Source organism: Merops nubicus, unplaced genomic scaffold, assembly GCF_000691845.1.
Source record: "Merops nubicus isolate BGI_N331 unplaced genomic scaffold, ASM69184v1 scaffold14213, whole genome shotgun sequence".
Taxonomy (NCBI): domain Eukaryota; kingdom Metazoa; phylum Chordata; class Aves; order Coraciiformes; family Meropidae; genus Merops; species Merops nubicus.
In genome coordinates this window covers 22,516-37,375 of record NW_008601053.1, presented here as the reverse complement: position 1 = coordinate 37,375, position 14,860 = coordinate 22,516, and the positions used below count along the sequence as shown (strand labels likewise).

Genomic DNA, 14,860 nt, shown 5'->3' with positions numbered 1-14,860 from the left:
CCCAGCCTGTATTGGTGACTGAGATTGCCTTGAAGTTACTAACTTCACATTTTCTTAAATGATTACCAAAGGAGCTTTTATAGTTACATAATACATAACATTGTGCTGCGTGTATAGTGCTGAGACAAAAATTCAGGTACATGGTTGTATTTTTTCTCAATATATTTTCTGCTTAACTTGCCCACACTGCAGAATTTGGTAACCCAAGTGGTCATACTGCAGAAGTTTTTGTTGTAAATCACTGTTAAAAATGAGGAATGGGCATGGTTGAGTATGCGCATCACTCAATTTTCTGAAAAGTTAGGTGGAAAACCTCAACTGTAAAAAATGTCACCTCTTTAATTAGTAGTTGGCACCTTTTTAGGTTATGTTTTTACGTTGCTTCCTTTTTTGTTGACTGCATCCTCAGGGCTTGTTGGATTTCTACACTGCACACAGCGCAAGTGTTTCAAGCGTGGTCCATTTTCACTTGTAAATGCTTTCTGTCTTATTAGCCGCAGCTTGGCAGAGGCTTGTTCAGAAGGAGATGTAAATGCTGTGCGGAAGTTGCTAATTGAAGGCCGAAGTGTGAACGAGCACACAGAAGAAGGGGAAAGCCTCCTTTGTTTAGCCTGCTCAGCGGGATATTATGAGCTTGCGCAGGTTGGTTTCCTGGCTGGTTTTAGTGCGTATTGTACAAAAATCAGTGTTGAATTAATGTATTCCAGTCTTCCACACCTGGAAGGCAACATTGGGGTAGCAGAAACTGTCAGTGATCTGGCAAATGGAGACTTACTCATAAATTAAATGTCGCTAATGGATTTTTGGGGCTTCCCATCTCTGTTCCTAACACCAAACTGTGTGTTGGTGAAGGTGGGGGCTTTGTGTAGCATTCCAGTTGTCTCAGCACACTGGTTTGTCACTTGCCAGTGTTGCTGATGGCCCTTCTGTTTGCAGGTTCTTCTGGCAATGCATGCTAATGTCGAGGACCGTGGCATTAAAGGAGACATTACACCTTTAATGGCTGCTGCTAATGGCGGACACGTCAAAATTGTCAAGCTGCTGCTAGCTCATGGTGCTGATGTGAACGCACAGTCGTCAACAGGTAAAGGCGTGTGCTAGAGCTTGTGGAAAACACAAAGCTGAAACTTGCAGCAGCATGTGGGGAACTTCCTGTGGAAATCTGGGAGGAATGGCTCCTGGCCAAACAACGCAAAATGCTTCCTTGAGATTTTACTATTTAGCTGCTCTTTATTTTTTTTTTTTTTTAATGAAACTATAAAATATTTGTTGGTTGTGGACATACAAAGGTGAATAAGGTCACTTGGTAATTGAAAGGTATTTGCATATGTAGAATTTGTTGTCACACAGGATTTTAAGCACAGTTTGAGACTTTTTGCGTATATGGAAAATTGTTTGGTCTTAGGAAACCAAGGGAAAATAAACATAAGAAGATACATACATCAGCCTTTTTTTTCCCCCTCTCTCCCCTGGCAATTTGGTAGGTGTTTATGTTGAAGTGACCAAATTGGGAGGTTTTCTTAGTTCGTGTGGCCTTGAAGCGAAGAGGTTGTATGCAGTCAACAGCTGTTGACAGATGGAGTAGTGACCCTGAATGCTGAGGCAACCTGGCATACCACAGGACTTTTTTTTTAAATTTCAGTGAAGTAGTTCTGAGTATTAATACTGCTTTGACCTCAGAACTTTTTGCAAGGTATTTTTCAGAAAGGCCAATGCTTGGACTGTTCTGTTCAAGATGAATGTTTTTCTAGTTTTTCTATGGAGGTTGCATTCATCTTGTAAAGACCAATGCCATTACTGAACTAGCCTGTTAGAGGTGTTAAAGGCTTGATTTAGAAGCAGTGTCTCATTCCGCCCTTTGTTTTGAGCTCGTTCCTACAGCATACTATGTCCCTGCTGATTAACGGGAAGAGGAGTGGGGTTCTGTGATGGACAGTGGGATTAGCCAGGGTAGAAATGGGAAGTGAAGTGCATCAGTCACCAGGCACATGGCGATGTTCAGTCTGTCAGCACTGTGCTACTCAATGCAGTTGCTTAATTTTTATTTCCCCCCACACCCCCACAGATTTTGGTCTGTAGGCTGAAAAACCCTGTTCCATATGGTAGCCAGGTAAAAGGGGTGACACAGAGCTTAGGTTGAAGTTCCAAGTGTAGAAATCCTACCAAATTCTGCTTGCAAACCTTTTTCTCTTGTGGCTTCAGGCAATACAGCCCTGACCTATGCCTGTGCCGGAGGCTACGTGGATGTTGTGAAAGTCCTGCTGGAATCGGGCGCTAGCATCGAGGACCACAATGAGAACGGCCACACTCCGCTGATGGAAGCGGGAAGTGCTGGCCACGTGGAAGTGGCCAGGGTGCTCTTAGAAAATGGAGCAGGCATCAATACCCATTCCAACGAATTCAAGGAGAGCGCGCTTACCCTGGCTTGCTACAAAGGTAGGCTGCCAAATACTCTACTTGTTACAAAGCCCTAATGAGCGTGGAGAAGTGTGATGGGCAGGGCAAGTCATTTCAAACAGGTATTTATTCAGAGATGCTGTGTGGGACAATTTTTATTGCTTTTGTCCTGGCTGGGTTGCCACACAGCACGTAAGCACTGTACGGGAAATGATGGGCAGTGTGGTGAGTGTAAGTATCAAGACATTAGACTTTGTGTCTTTATGATGCTTCAGAAGATTTTTCAGTTCTCTGTTAAATGAGTTAGGAGGTGAGAAAATAACATGCTTCATAAGTATGGGAAACTTTCTGTGATGCATCTTGTAAAATAAAGTTACATCAGCGTAGGTTTAGAAATTGCTAAAAGTTAAAGGATTTGGCACTTGCACACCAAGTTCTAGAGCTCTGCCTTCTCAGTGTGAGTGCTTTCACAAAGCTCATAGGTGCCCTTCCCTTGGCAGGATTCCTGTAGATGGTTGAATTCCTAAGAGGATGCTTGAAATTTTGAGGGTCAATCAACTTCCTGTGTTTTATGGTCTGAGGGTCAGTGTGAGCTCAGGCACTGATTACAATGCCACTAATAAAAACAGCAACACAAAATCCTTTATGTCAATCAAGTAGAGGGGAAACCCAGAACCCACCCTTCCCCACCCCCAGCAAAAGAACAAACATTCTGTAGATGAAAAAAATTCAGATACATTAAGTATTTTTTCCCTGCAGGCCATCTAGAAATGGTGAGATTTCTGCTGGAAGCTGGTGCAGACCAGGAGCACAAGACAGATGAAATGCATACTGCTCTCATGGAGGCTTGCATGGTAAGAGACGGATGGCTTGAGCAGTGAGGTCTGTCCACTCTCTCTGTGCTTCACAACGATGAACAAAATGATGCTTTTTGGTCCAGAACCTAAGTATGTGATGTTTCAGTTTTCCTGTGTACCTGATGGTCCTTTTGCAGAAGAAAATGGGGTGGTCAGGAGGCAATATCTGGTTAAAAAATAGTGCATAAAAAGCAAAATTGCACTTGTGGATGACAAAATAGTTGAATTCTTCAGAGACGACAGCTACAATTTGCATCACAGGAGCATTAGCAGGAGAGCTCTTATTAAGCCATTGTTTGAATAGGTAGGTCTCTTTATGTCCAGCTGCACTTCATTTTTTTTTCTGCAGTGGCCAAAGTCAGTGAGTAAGGCTGCACTCACCGTCCCAAAGCAGCTTCTGTAGGCTGCGTCTCCCCTTGTATGGTTTGTCTCTTACTGTTTGCTTTTTGCCCTTCTGATCATCACGGAGGTTTGAGACGGATATTTTTGTGGCCTCAGTTCCAAGAAATCAATGACTTCAAGAGAGAGCCAAAAGTAAATAGTAGTAAATTGTTTGAACAGAGCCTGGTTTTTTTTCTGCTACATGCAATTTTGCAAGCTCCTGTACGAGCAACTTTCATTTTACGGTTGGAAAATCCTTTATACAGTAATCTCCAAATGAAATAACTTCAAGTGGAAGGTTCTCAGTGTTGAAGTGCTTTTAACAATTCTAACATGTGCTAAATGTAGGCACTCCTTGTGGTCTTAACCTCACAACTGGAGACATTTAGCACACTGATGTCATGTTTAAGCAGTCGGTAAACGAAGTTCTCCATCGGTGTAGGTGGTTACATTTAGGGGTGTGGGGGCTGGTTTCACTGTGGTTCACACAGCCACATGCTCCTTGAAAACACAGGATCAGAAGCTATTCAGGAAGGAATGAGGAAATGGAAGGGGAAATTGTTAACCTCTTACTAACAAGAGTACTTTCATGTTGCTGCTTTGCCCAGCGGAGGCAACTGTAAAATGACAGTGTAGAATCGGTTGCATTTTTGTAGAATTATTAAGATTCTGAAAACAACTCTGATTTTTGGATGGTAGCTTTTTGCCATAGAACACAAAAATATGCAAAGCTTTCCCTTGAATTGGTCACATGGGTACATTTTAATGCTAGAATGGTATAATTTATGCAGACTTAAGATTATTCCAGGCTTCCATGGTGAAGCAAACTTGCTAAATTGATATCTGCAGATAGTTTTCCTCTTTTAATTCCTGTTAGGCTTGTACAGCTATTTGTCTCACACACCTGCATCTTGTGGAAAGCACATATCCTATTTGAAATCTATTTCCCACGTATTACCTGAGGTAATTGGATTCAAATGCTTTGACCTTTTCCTTTGGAGATTTCTTTTGAGGATGGGATACATGTTCCTATCTATTCCCTTAATTTCTCCTGCAGGAACTGTTTAGCCTTCGATACCCTGGCTCAGAGAAGTGATAATGCTGCTGTGAATTTTTTAGCCCTCCACTGTCCCAAGGGTTGGCAGGGCTGTGCTAGCAGGGTGGGACATCCAGCAGGTGTCAGTTTGTGTTTCTGCAACTGAGAATGTTTTGAAACTTTTCCTGCTGGAACTAAAATGGAGCAGAATTAAACTACATGTTTAGACTCCCGTGTTTTCTTTGTGACCCTGGATTGCAGTAGGCATTTGTGCAGCACTTGCCGCAGAGGTTTCCCCTAATTATTTAGGATGCATAGGGAGGTCAGTAGTTTGTTTATAACTTATGCTAACACATTTTAAAAAATCCTTCATCTGAATACGGCACTTAAATGTACAGCTGAAAACTTGTCTCTTAGGTTTCCTCATTATCTGCATTTGATTTCTCATGGGTTGGGTTTCCCACGTTATTGGTCTCGTGTAGCCTCATTCTGTGAACTGGGGACCATAGAGGGGTGCTGCAAGTCCTTTTTCAGTCTTCCCTTCCCTGAAATAACTGTAATGGTTGTAAAATCAGCCAGTAATGTCCATTCAAGGAGCTTAATGGCTTCAGATAGGGGAATCATTAACAGAAGCCATTATACTTCTCAGGAAATCCTTTGAAAGAGGGGCATGTAGATAAACAGGACTTGAGATATTCAAGTCCAATAGACTCTGAAATGTGGAGAGACATTTTTTTATTAAGACTTGCTGAGCAATAGGAAAAAATGTCTCCCTTATTTTGGCAGGAAACAATTCCAAAGCAGGCATCTGCACGCTGTTGCTCTGGATTGACAGGCAGTTGCGAGTCTTGGTACCTTCAGCTCTGCAGGTTGCAGTGTGAAGTGAAGCAGTGCAGGGCCTTCTTATCTCAGCCTGTTTTCTCTGCAGAAACAGTTGTCACTTAAGTGGCAGAAGAAAACCACCCTTGCTAGGGTAGCACGGAACTTGAATGTACGTACCGAATTGGTTAGCACTTAACGTAGGAGCCAGTGAGACTGCTTAAACCTTGTCCTACATGGCATTCAGGAAGACTTCTGACTGAGAGCTTTTTTTATAGACATCAGCTAACATTGGTTTAATGCAAATGAGTTGTTGGGCAATGTGACTTGCCTTGTGGGAGCAAAGAGCAGGTTTGTCTGGTTTGCGCTTCCTCTTTGTGAAGGAACCTGCTCTCCTACAGCGAGGGCTGAGTACTGATTGCTTACAGTGGTTGATCTGTAAAATACACCTCGCGCACTCGTGCAGACTGTCAGATGACTTTTTTTTTTGTGTGGTTTAAGAGCAGTTCTGAGGCTTTTTCTAGCTGTGCTGGAAGAGTTGGACAGCTCCACCCCATCACAAGGTTTCTCAAAGCCAGGAGGAAGTTACCTTGCGTGGTTAAATATCAGCAGTTCTTCTCGAGGCTGCGTGGCCCGTCATAAGAAGCTTTGAAGCATACCTTCATACGGCTGTTTGCCATACTTGTCATGAGTTGGGGATGATGAGTGAGCTGTCTTGACAGAGCTTGATAGTTGAGGCTCTCTGCATTTTCCTAAGGAAAGATTCTTTATGTAGTCCTGGAGTTTTTCCCTAAAATAGTATTGTCATTTCATGTCAAAGGTGAACATGTCCTAGTTAATGTCCTAGATATTTTTCTGTGAGGAAATAATGTTTTGCTCCCTGGATATCAGAAGAAGGTATAAAACACTTAAAGTGAAGTGTAAAAATGTCACATGCAGGTGGATGTTTTGTCTGGACAAGAGCTTTCTGGTATTGTGGTTTCTAGCTTGGCGAGGATGGCAATGGCTGCGATTTGCTGCCTCTTAGTAGTTAATCCAAGCTTAAGATGTACTTAGCTGGTTCAGTAACAACCTTGGGATAACCTCGTGTTCCTGGTAAGCTGCTGGTTTTCTGTGCAACCCACCTGTGTTCTGTGTGTCAGACCTTTTCCCATTAAGGTTACTCCCAAGTTTGAAAGAGAGTAATTTCCTCATGGAGAAAACCAGCTTGGAGACTTTGTGCTGTTATTGGACCACAGCGACCAAGCCGGTCTCTGCTTGGGTTGAAACAAAAGCAAAATTGAATGGCAGTGGGACATGTCACTGTTGAGTTGCCAGTGTAAACACAGAGCTGGAAAGCCACTTCAAATGGTTCCTGAATTTCTGGCATACTAAAAACATGACGATCATATGCTCAAATATTTTCTTTGTTTCTAAAGGAAGAAAGCAAACTTAGGAACTATGGTTGGGTAAAACAAATTTGACAGTGTGATAATGCGATCTGGGAAGTCTCTGTGAGGATCCTGCCAGGGAAAGTCTGTAGTTCAGGTGGTTCCTGTGATGTATGAGGAGCCCCTGACAAAAAGTCTTGTTTAGGGTTTTCTTTTGGAGGGAGAAAGTCAGTCCTGCATTTGCTATTATATTGAGCCGTAAAATAGTTTTGCAGAAGCAAAGAGGCAAGAGACATTGTTATGCACGGCTGCTTTTAAGAAAGGAAGGAAGCAAAATTGCTAAACTTAATTCCTGTCCTCTCTTCTGCCTCCCTCCCCAAAAGCTGGGAACCAGTAATGTGAATACTCGGAGACACTAACAGTCCGCATGGACATGCAGACAGACTATATTCCTGATGCGTTGGTTTTGTACCTAAAATACGCTCTATTTAACAGATAATGCGACTGCATGTTGAACTGGAAACAAAATTCCCTGTCTTTGACTGTGTGGGGAACACTGGCATTGTGTGACTTGTTTGCAGTGCAGAAGTTGTGTGGTTGTCAGGAACATCAGAACCTGTTCTTTATTCCAAGAGAAGATTTTTTTAAAATGGAATTTCTCTTAATACTTCTTCATTTATTAGACTGCTTGTGGTGTTAGTAGCAACTTGTAACTTGTTGTGTGAAGTTGTTGGCAGAACACAAGAAGAGACACAGTTGAGTGGCAACTTATTTCTAGATTTGGTGTTCCTTAGCTAATTTTCCACATTTCTTGTGTCTGAAGTCTTAAACAAAGAAGAGTTCGGGTGTTTTTGGTATTGTTTTTGTGGAGAAAGCAAGTTTCTAAAATAGTGTTGAGTTCCCCCGGCTGTTTGGGTTTTGTTCCGCTTCCCCCCCACACTCCCCACCTCTAAGCAAGCTGATCCCAAGCTCTTGAAGTTGAATCTGATAACAAGCTGATGATCTTGTTCCTTACACCATTGGCAGGAAGGTTTCTTGTGTGGTTCACAGTACTTTAGTTTTTAATTGAGTCTATTCAGTAAAACAATCTTGAAGTTTCTTTAGATGCCTGTTTAATGATACATCTCTCGCCTTTATCCACATACTTGGGAAGAATATTCAGAACTATTAAGCAAGGCTCATTATGTTCTTGGACCGTTCTATGTCGCTTCTGTGTCTTCAGAGGGAGTCTGAGCTGGCGACTACTTAAAGTGTTGGAGGAGAAGAGTGACTTTTCTGTGTTAACTGTCTTTTGATGTTGGTTTTTTGCATTCCTAGGATGGCCATGTGGAAGTGGCAAGATTACTTCTAGACAGTGGGGCTCAGGTGAACATGCCTGCTGACTCTTTTGAGTCGCCATTGACTTTGGCCGCCTGTGGTGGGCACGTCGAACTGGCAGCTTTGTTAATTGAACGTGGAGCTAACTTGGAGGAGGTAAACGATGAAGGATATACACCACTAATGGAAGCTGCTAGAGAAGGGCATGAAGAGATGGTAGCCCTGTTACTTGGTCAAGGTAACTATTGCAGTGCCTTCTGCGGACTGTAATTCAGCAGCCATCTGCATATGTTGGGGGGGGGAGCACAAGGGACTGTAATTTTTGTTTCTTGATTCAACACCTTCTGAACTTGGCCCTATTCCTTGTTGAGTGGCTGGTGGGTTGCGTTTTTCTTTATCAAAATGTCCTTTGTTCTATTTATGTGGTAAACGGTCCTTCTGAATTGCTCTTCAGAAGAGGTTTGGGTTTTTCAGACAGACATCGAATAATGAATGGTTCATGTGGGTCACTTGCACTCCACATGATGGCCTTGGCCTGTCTTGAGATGGTGTTATTGCTGAAAAGCTCTAGAAAAGCACTTTGAGGTCCTCGGTGGGGTTTCCAAAGTAATTAAAGCAAGCTGAAAACTTTTTGTTTGATACACTTACAATTTTAGAAGAAAATTTCTGCAGCTCTAGAAATGAGATAGTAATAAGAAGATGCCTTGTGCATCAGGAAGTGGCTTTGCCTACTGGTCCTGGTTTGAGTTATCAGTATTTTCTGATGTTTGTGTGGTTTTGGTATTTTGTTTTCTTCTAAGGTGCAAACATCAATGCTCAAACAGAGGAGACACAAGAAACTGCATTAACTCTGGCGTGCTGCGGAGGCTTTTTGGAGGTGGCTGACTTTCTTATCAAAGCAGGAGCTGACATAGAACTTGGTTGTTCAACACCTTTGATGGAGGCCGCTCAGGAGGGTCATTTGGAGCTGGTTAAATATTTATTAGCTGCAGGTACGGAGTAGTTTTCTTAACAGTTTTGCAGAGAATGTAACTAAGACAAAAAATACCTCTGTCCATATTCATTGCATTTTCATTAGTGGTTCCCTGAAGCTGACTGCAAAGTTTTGTGGAACCTTAAGTACTTTACTAGTTGGACCCTGATTTAACTTTTGAAGATAAAGTTGATGTAAACTCAGTTAGAACTGAACCTCTAGTTTCTTTGGTTTTGGGTTTCAGGTTTTGGTTTTTTTTTTCATTTATTCCTCTAGATTATGATTAAGTTCTCAGTTCCATAGATGTTGGATTGGAAGCTAAAAATTTGCTGGTTTTGAGAATTGCATGTTCTCTGTAATGAACTTGATAAGCTTACATGCTCGTTGTTGCTGCTGCTGCAGGGGCTAATGTGCATGCAACAACGGCAACGGGTGACACAGCACTGACATATGCCTGTGAAAATGGTCATACTGATGTAGCAGATGTCTTACTTCAAGCAGGCGCAGATCTGGTAAGTCATTACCTTCTCAAAATAAATTCATTAGGAAATAAAGTTATAAGCGTCCTTTTTTTTTTTTTTGGTCTCATGTTCATTACTGAAAACTTAACAAGTTTGCTGTTAATTGTTAGAGTTGCATTCAAATTATCTTTTATCCTTTTTCTAATAACTGAGTGAGAATTTGAGATCGTTTTCTAATGGGTCTTAGGCTATTTAATTAACTGAAAGATCTCAGGTCAGTGATTCTACTTTTTGATGGCTGATGTTTAAAGCATTTCCAAGCCCTTCAAGGTTGCTTGTACAGAAAAATGGGGGATTGTATTCTTTAGTTTTGTGAATACGGTGTCAGTGGTATTCAGCTGTGGATTGCTGAGCTGATTATGGTTTAGTGCTTGTACCTGCAAATTTGTTCTGTTCCTTGTGTAGCAAACAGTAAGTAGTTCTCTTCTGCTGCGATCTATTTTGGGGTACCCTGATAGAATTACAGTGACAGATGTAAGTGGATTTTTAGGTAGGCTGGTACACCAGTATGTTACCAAAAAGTGAAGTTAAGCATGACAGAACACGTTTTGTTTAATTGAAGTCCCCACTGTGTGCTTGAGTGCTACTAGTCCAGGAGTCTTAGATCTGTACAAAGATAGGTAGATAGTTTCATCTGTCTGCAAGTTTTGACTCAGTCCAAATGTTAGGTAAATTTTTACATCAGTAGTTTGTGAAACACTAAAAAGTGATCTTCCCTGTCTGGTGTCTTTCCTTTCAAAACCACAAAAGGCAGAATTGTATCCTTTCACAGGTGTTACTTCTGAATTTTAATCCTTTCTTTGTTTGCTCTAGGAGCATGAATCAGAAGGTGGAAGAACTCCTCTTATGAAAGCTGCAAGGGCAGGTCATGTTTGCACTGTTCAGTTCTTGATTAGCAAAGGTAAGAGTATGAACAGGTTTTGCTTTCCCTGCTGTTAGAAATACTAAAAATTAAGAACATGTCGGTGTGAGTGTAACTTCCTCAGAGTAGTTTCAAATATTTTAACACAGGTAGGTCATCGATTCTCAAACTAGCCACGTAATGATCACCTCTGTTTTTTGCTGAGATCAGTGGTAACTGCAACTACTTATAAAAATAGTTGTCCTTTAGTCTCTAATTCCTAGTAAGAGCAGCAACAGTAGTGGTTGCTGGGTGCCTCCATGCTCCTGGTACTGCTTCTGAGCACTGTCTTTCCAGAAGTCAAGGTGAGGTTGCCTTTCATTTTGTGACACATTACATGCCAAATTGTCCTCTGATTACACTAATAATTGACCAATTTAATTTATCACCATTAAGACTGCAGCCATGGAGAACTAGGTTTTCATATTTAAGAAAAACATTAACTTTCATAGATGAGAACCAGTTGAAGTCTTTTTAAATAATCCTTCCTTCTCTGTTTTTGAAGGAGCAAATGTGAATAGGACCACAGCTAACAACGATCATACAGTATTGTCGCTGGCCTGTGCTGGAGGTCATTTGGCAGTGGTGGAGTTACTGCTAGCTCATGGTGCTGATCCTACACACAGATTGAAGGTTTGTTGCTCAACTACCTCATTTTCCTCTGAGGCAGTCTTTCATCTTAAAACCAGTGATACCCAAGCACCTTTGCTCCTTTTGTGTTCTCTGCAACTGACCTGACATGTCGTGATTTAAACAGGAGCTGTGGGAGCTGCAGGCAGGTTTGATGCTCACAACCATCTTTAGAGAAGTGGAGTTAGGAGGGATTGACTACCATGAGTGTGAAAGTTGCACTGCAGCTTTATGGCTATAACTGTGGAAGAGGAAGGAGAACTTTAAAAAGTACTTGCTTGTTTTAAGTAGTCCTTAAGTTTAGGTGTGGACGTACTGCAGGTTGAAAGAGTATTTATTCAGTGTTTCTTAACTGTTTCTGTGTCATGTGTCCCCAAATGCTTGTGTTGTCATGTGTTGATGGTGCTGTATTCAGATCCCGCGATCTTTCTCCCTTTAGGATGGATCAACTATGTTAATAGAGGCAGCAAAAGGTGGTCATACCAGCGTGGTTTGTTACCTTCTAGATTACCCAAACAACTTGCTTTCTGCTCCTCCACCTGATGCTACTCAGCTGACCCCACCATCCCATGATTTAAATAGGGTAAGATTTAAGGGCTGGTTATCTGTGGATTTTGGGGGCTTTTTTGCATTTCCTCTTGCAGCTTACTCGAGTTTAAAGATGAGAAGAGCTAGTCATGTCATTTCCTGAGCTACTGAGCTATAGGTGAACGCTCTGAAAATGACTTGAAACTGTTGTAAAAATGGTGAAGACTCTTCAGGCATCACTGTGTAGTGTTTCCATCATTCTTCTTATTGCTCAATAAAAATCATTGGCAAAAATGAGGGGGGGAAAAAAAAACAGACAAATAACAAACACCTCAGTAAGTGAGAAAGTCTGCTTGAATGAGGCTCTTCAGGATAATATTTGTAGCCAATGTGGCTTGTGTTTGCTTAACTGTAGTCTAGCACTGTACCGTGCTGAGACAGGTATCATTTGACAAGTCATTAGGTTAAAAATGCCAAGCATATAGAAGTCAGATGATCTCAAATTGTTGATTGTTGAACTCAGCATATTAAGAAGCATATTAAATGTCTTTAGTTGCCATTAAAGTCTGCTTTTCTAACAGGTTTTGTTTACCTTCTATTGAATTATAACTAGATCATAGTATGAGAGAAGTAATCTGTTAGTATCCAACGTTTTAGGCTCCTCGTGTACCAGTGCAGGCGCTGCCCATGGTCGTCCCACCCCAGGAGCCTGACAAACCCCCTGCTAATGTCGCCACAACCCTTCCCATCAGAAATAAAGGTCAGTCTTAGTTCTGGAGCTTACTTTCTAAATATCCTTCCTAGGTAGAAGATAGAGGGTTGCAGAGTAGTTCCTCAGAAGAGTGCTTATGGATTCAGTCAAGGAAACGGCAATTTTCTTTTTTTTTTTTTTTTTAAGGATTGCTTGTCCGACAAATACGAAGTACCAGTCATCTAACCCTGTAATCATAAAGCGTCAAGAAATCTGCCTCACTAAATCTATTAAAATAGTTATTAGTCTGACATACTGGACTAATGCAAAATGTCACCCAGAAGCCTATATAAATTTGATTATGCAAGTTGCAAAAAACAATCTCCATATGTTAGTTGATTTGCTAATTTGTGTTTACTTAGGATAGTAGTCTTGGAGTGGGTTTGACCAATTTGATGGAAGGCGGAATTTCTTGTGCTAAAAAATACTTAGTCTGATGTGGCTCAGGTCCTCCTGGGACTAAATTTGCATCCATTTTGATATCGCCATTTTGAGACTTAATGCTTTCTCTACTTAAGAATTCTCTTCCAAAAGAATTTTTATCGAGGATCAGCAATAGTGCAAATACAGGCGTGCATGTCATAAAATTTAATACTGTGTGTACACTTGTATTGTTCTGGAAACACAGCGAGGATGACTGGAAGAAACTGGGCACCTCCACTGTCTCAGATCCTGGGTTTTGATTTGCCTTTCGCCCTTCAAAATTAACCGATTGTTCTTTCTCCAACCGGTATGGCAGACCATGTCAGCTGTGTTACTGTGGACTTCTTCATCAAAGATGAATTGGATTAGTCCATCGCTCATTCTTACAGGAAGGCTGAAATATTTGCCTTGCCTGGGCAGAGAGCCGAGTGTTGACACAGGCCAAGTCATGTCTGCTATGGATAAAATGTAGTGGCTAAACCCACCCTGTTAGAGCACGTTAAATACGAATGACTGTCCCAGGTTCTAGCACTGTTTGTCAGCTGAGCAAAGCTGGATACCTGTAGTGAAAGGATTCAGTAGTCCTAGAAAGCGTAGCGCTTCCTAAAATGTGCCAAGTTACTCACAAACCCGGGGGCCTAGAACGAGTTGCCCGTCACCTCGAGACATTTTGGCATCGCTTTTGCTGTGCTTTCAGGGCTGTAACTATACGTTTATGTCTTAACACGACACCAGGTGCAAAAGGCCAAGTAAAGAGACAGCGTACCCTTTCTTTTTTTTTTCCATTTGTCTTATAGCACCACTTGGTAGCAGCGGCACTTGAGACAATGGCTTCATTTGGCAAAAGTATAGCAGTGGTTGGAGTAAATAAGTCAACGCAGCACAGGGTTATTCGGCGCGTAGGCGCAGTGATCTGCACTGTTAATTTGCAGTCCGACTGCTGTACTCAAATTGATAGTGAAGGATACGGTTTTCTTGGAGGGCCTTAGGGTAGACGCTGACCTTCTGTGGGTGCTGTGTCTTGGTGCATAACCGGCCAGTTAGCATCCCAGCAGTAGCTCTATAATGAGGATGCCGTTCGTATGCACTTCCATTGGTTCTGAGGGGGTTTCTTTTTCACACAGCTGCTTCTAAACAAAAGTCCAGCAGTCATTTGCCAGCAAACAACCAGGATGTACAGGGTTACATCACCAATCAGTCTCCAGAGAGCATTGTAGAAGAGGCTCAGGGCAAGTTGACAGAGCTGGAGCAGAGGATAAAAGAAGCCATAGAGAAGAACGCGCAGCTGCAGTCCCTGGAACTGGCACACGCTGACCAGCTCACCAAAGAGAAGATTGAGGAGCTGAACAAAACGAGAGAGGAACAAATCCAGAAGAAACAAAAGATTTTGGAGGAACTGCAGAAAGTGGAACGAGAGTTACAGCTGAAAACTCAGCAGCAGCTAAAAAAGCAATATCTAGAGGTAAAAGCGCAAAGAATACAGCTCCAGCAGCAGCAACAGTCTTGCCAGCATCTGGGACTACTGACTCCTGTTGGGGTAGGAGAACAACTCTCAGAGGGAGACTATGCACGATTACAGCAAGTGGACCCCATCTTGCTTAAAGATGATACTCAGCAAGCTGCTGCACAGACGGGTTTTGCACCAATTCAGCCTCTGGCGATGCCACAAGCTTTGCCTCTGGCAGCAGGTTCCTTACCTCCAGGGTCCATCGCAAATCTTACAGAACTGCAAGGTGTTATAGTTGGACAGCCAGTATTGGGCCAAGCACAACTAGCAGGGCTGGGGCAAGGAATACTGACAGAAACACAGCAAGGGTTAATGGTAGCCAGCCCTGCTCAGACGCTCAATGACACGCTGGATGACATCATGGCAGGTGGGTTTAAATTGTTACGAGCAGGTATAATATTTGCTTGACCAGTCGAGGGTATGTCCACTTCTCTGTGTGTGTGTGTGTG

At 42.2% G+C, this 14,860-nt stretch overlaps 1 protein-coding gene across 1 annotated transcript in view; it reads left to right on the top strand.

Annotated features, from left to right (window-relative positions):
• Positions 1-494: 494 nt before the first annotated feature.
• The window catches only part of ANKRD17 (ankyrin repeat domain 17), a gene marked incomplete at both ends in the record, with an annotated part of 36,718 nt that continues 22,352 nt past the window's right edge, over positions 495-14,860 (top strand). The window contains 12 exons of the mRNA XM_008937887.1: positions 495-642; positions 937-1,084; positions 2,203-2,436; positions 3,157-3,251; positions 8,178-8,415; positions 8,978-9,169; positions 9,553-9,662; positions 10,485-10,572; positions 11,078-11,205; positions 11,642-11,785; positions 12,388-12,490; positions 14,029-14,778. Of these exons, the coding sequence (XP_008936135.1) occupies positions 495-642; positions 937-1,084; positions 2,203-2,436; positions 3,157-3,251; positions 8,178-8,415; positions 8,978-9,169; positions 9,553-9,662; positions 10,485-10,572; positions 11,078-11,205; positions 11,642-11,785; positions 12,388-12,490; positions 14,029-14,778 (2,378 nt within the window). The remainder of the gene's footprint in view (positions 643-936; positions 1,085-2,202; positions 2,437-3,156; positions 3,252-8,177; positions 8,416-8,977; positions 9,170-9,552; positions 9,663-10,484; positions 10,573-11,077; positions 11,206-11,641; positions 11,786-12,387; positions 12,491-14,028; positions 14,779-14,860) is intronic.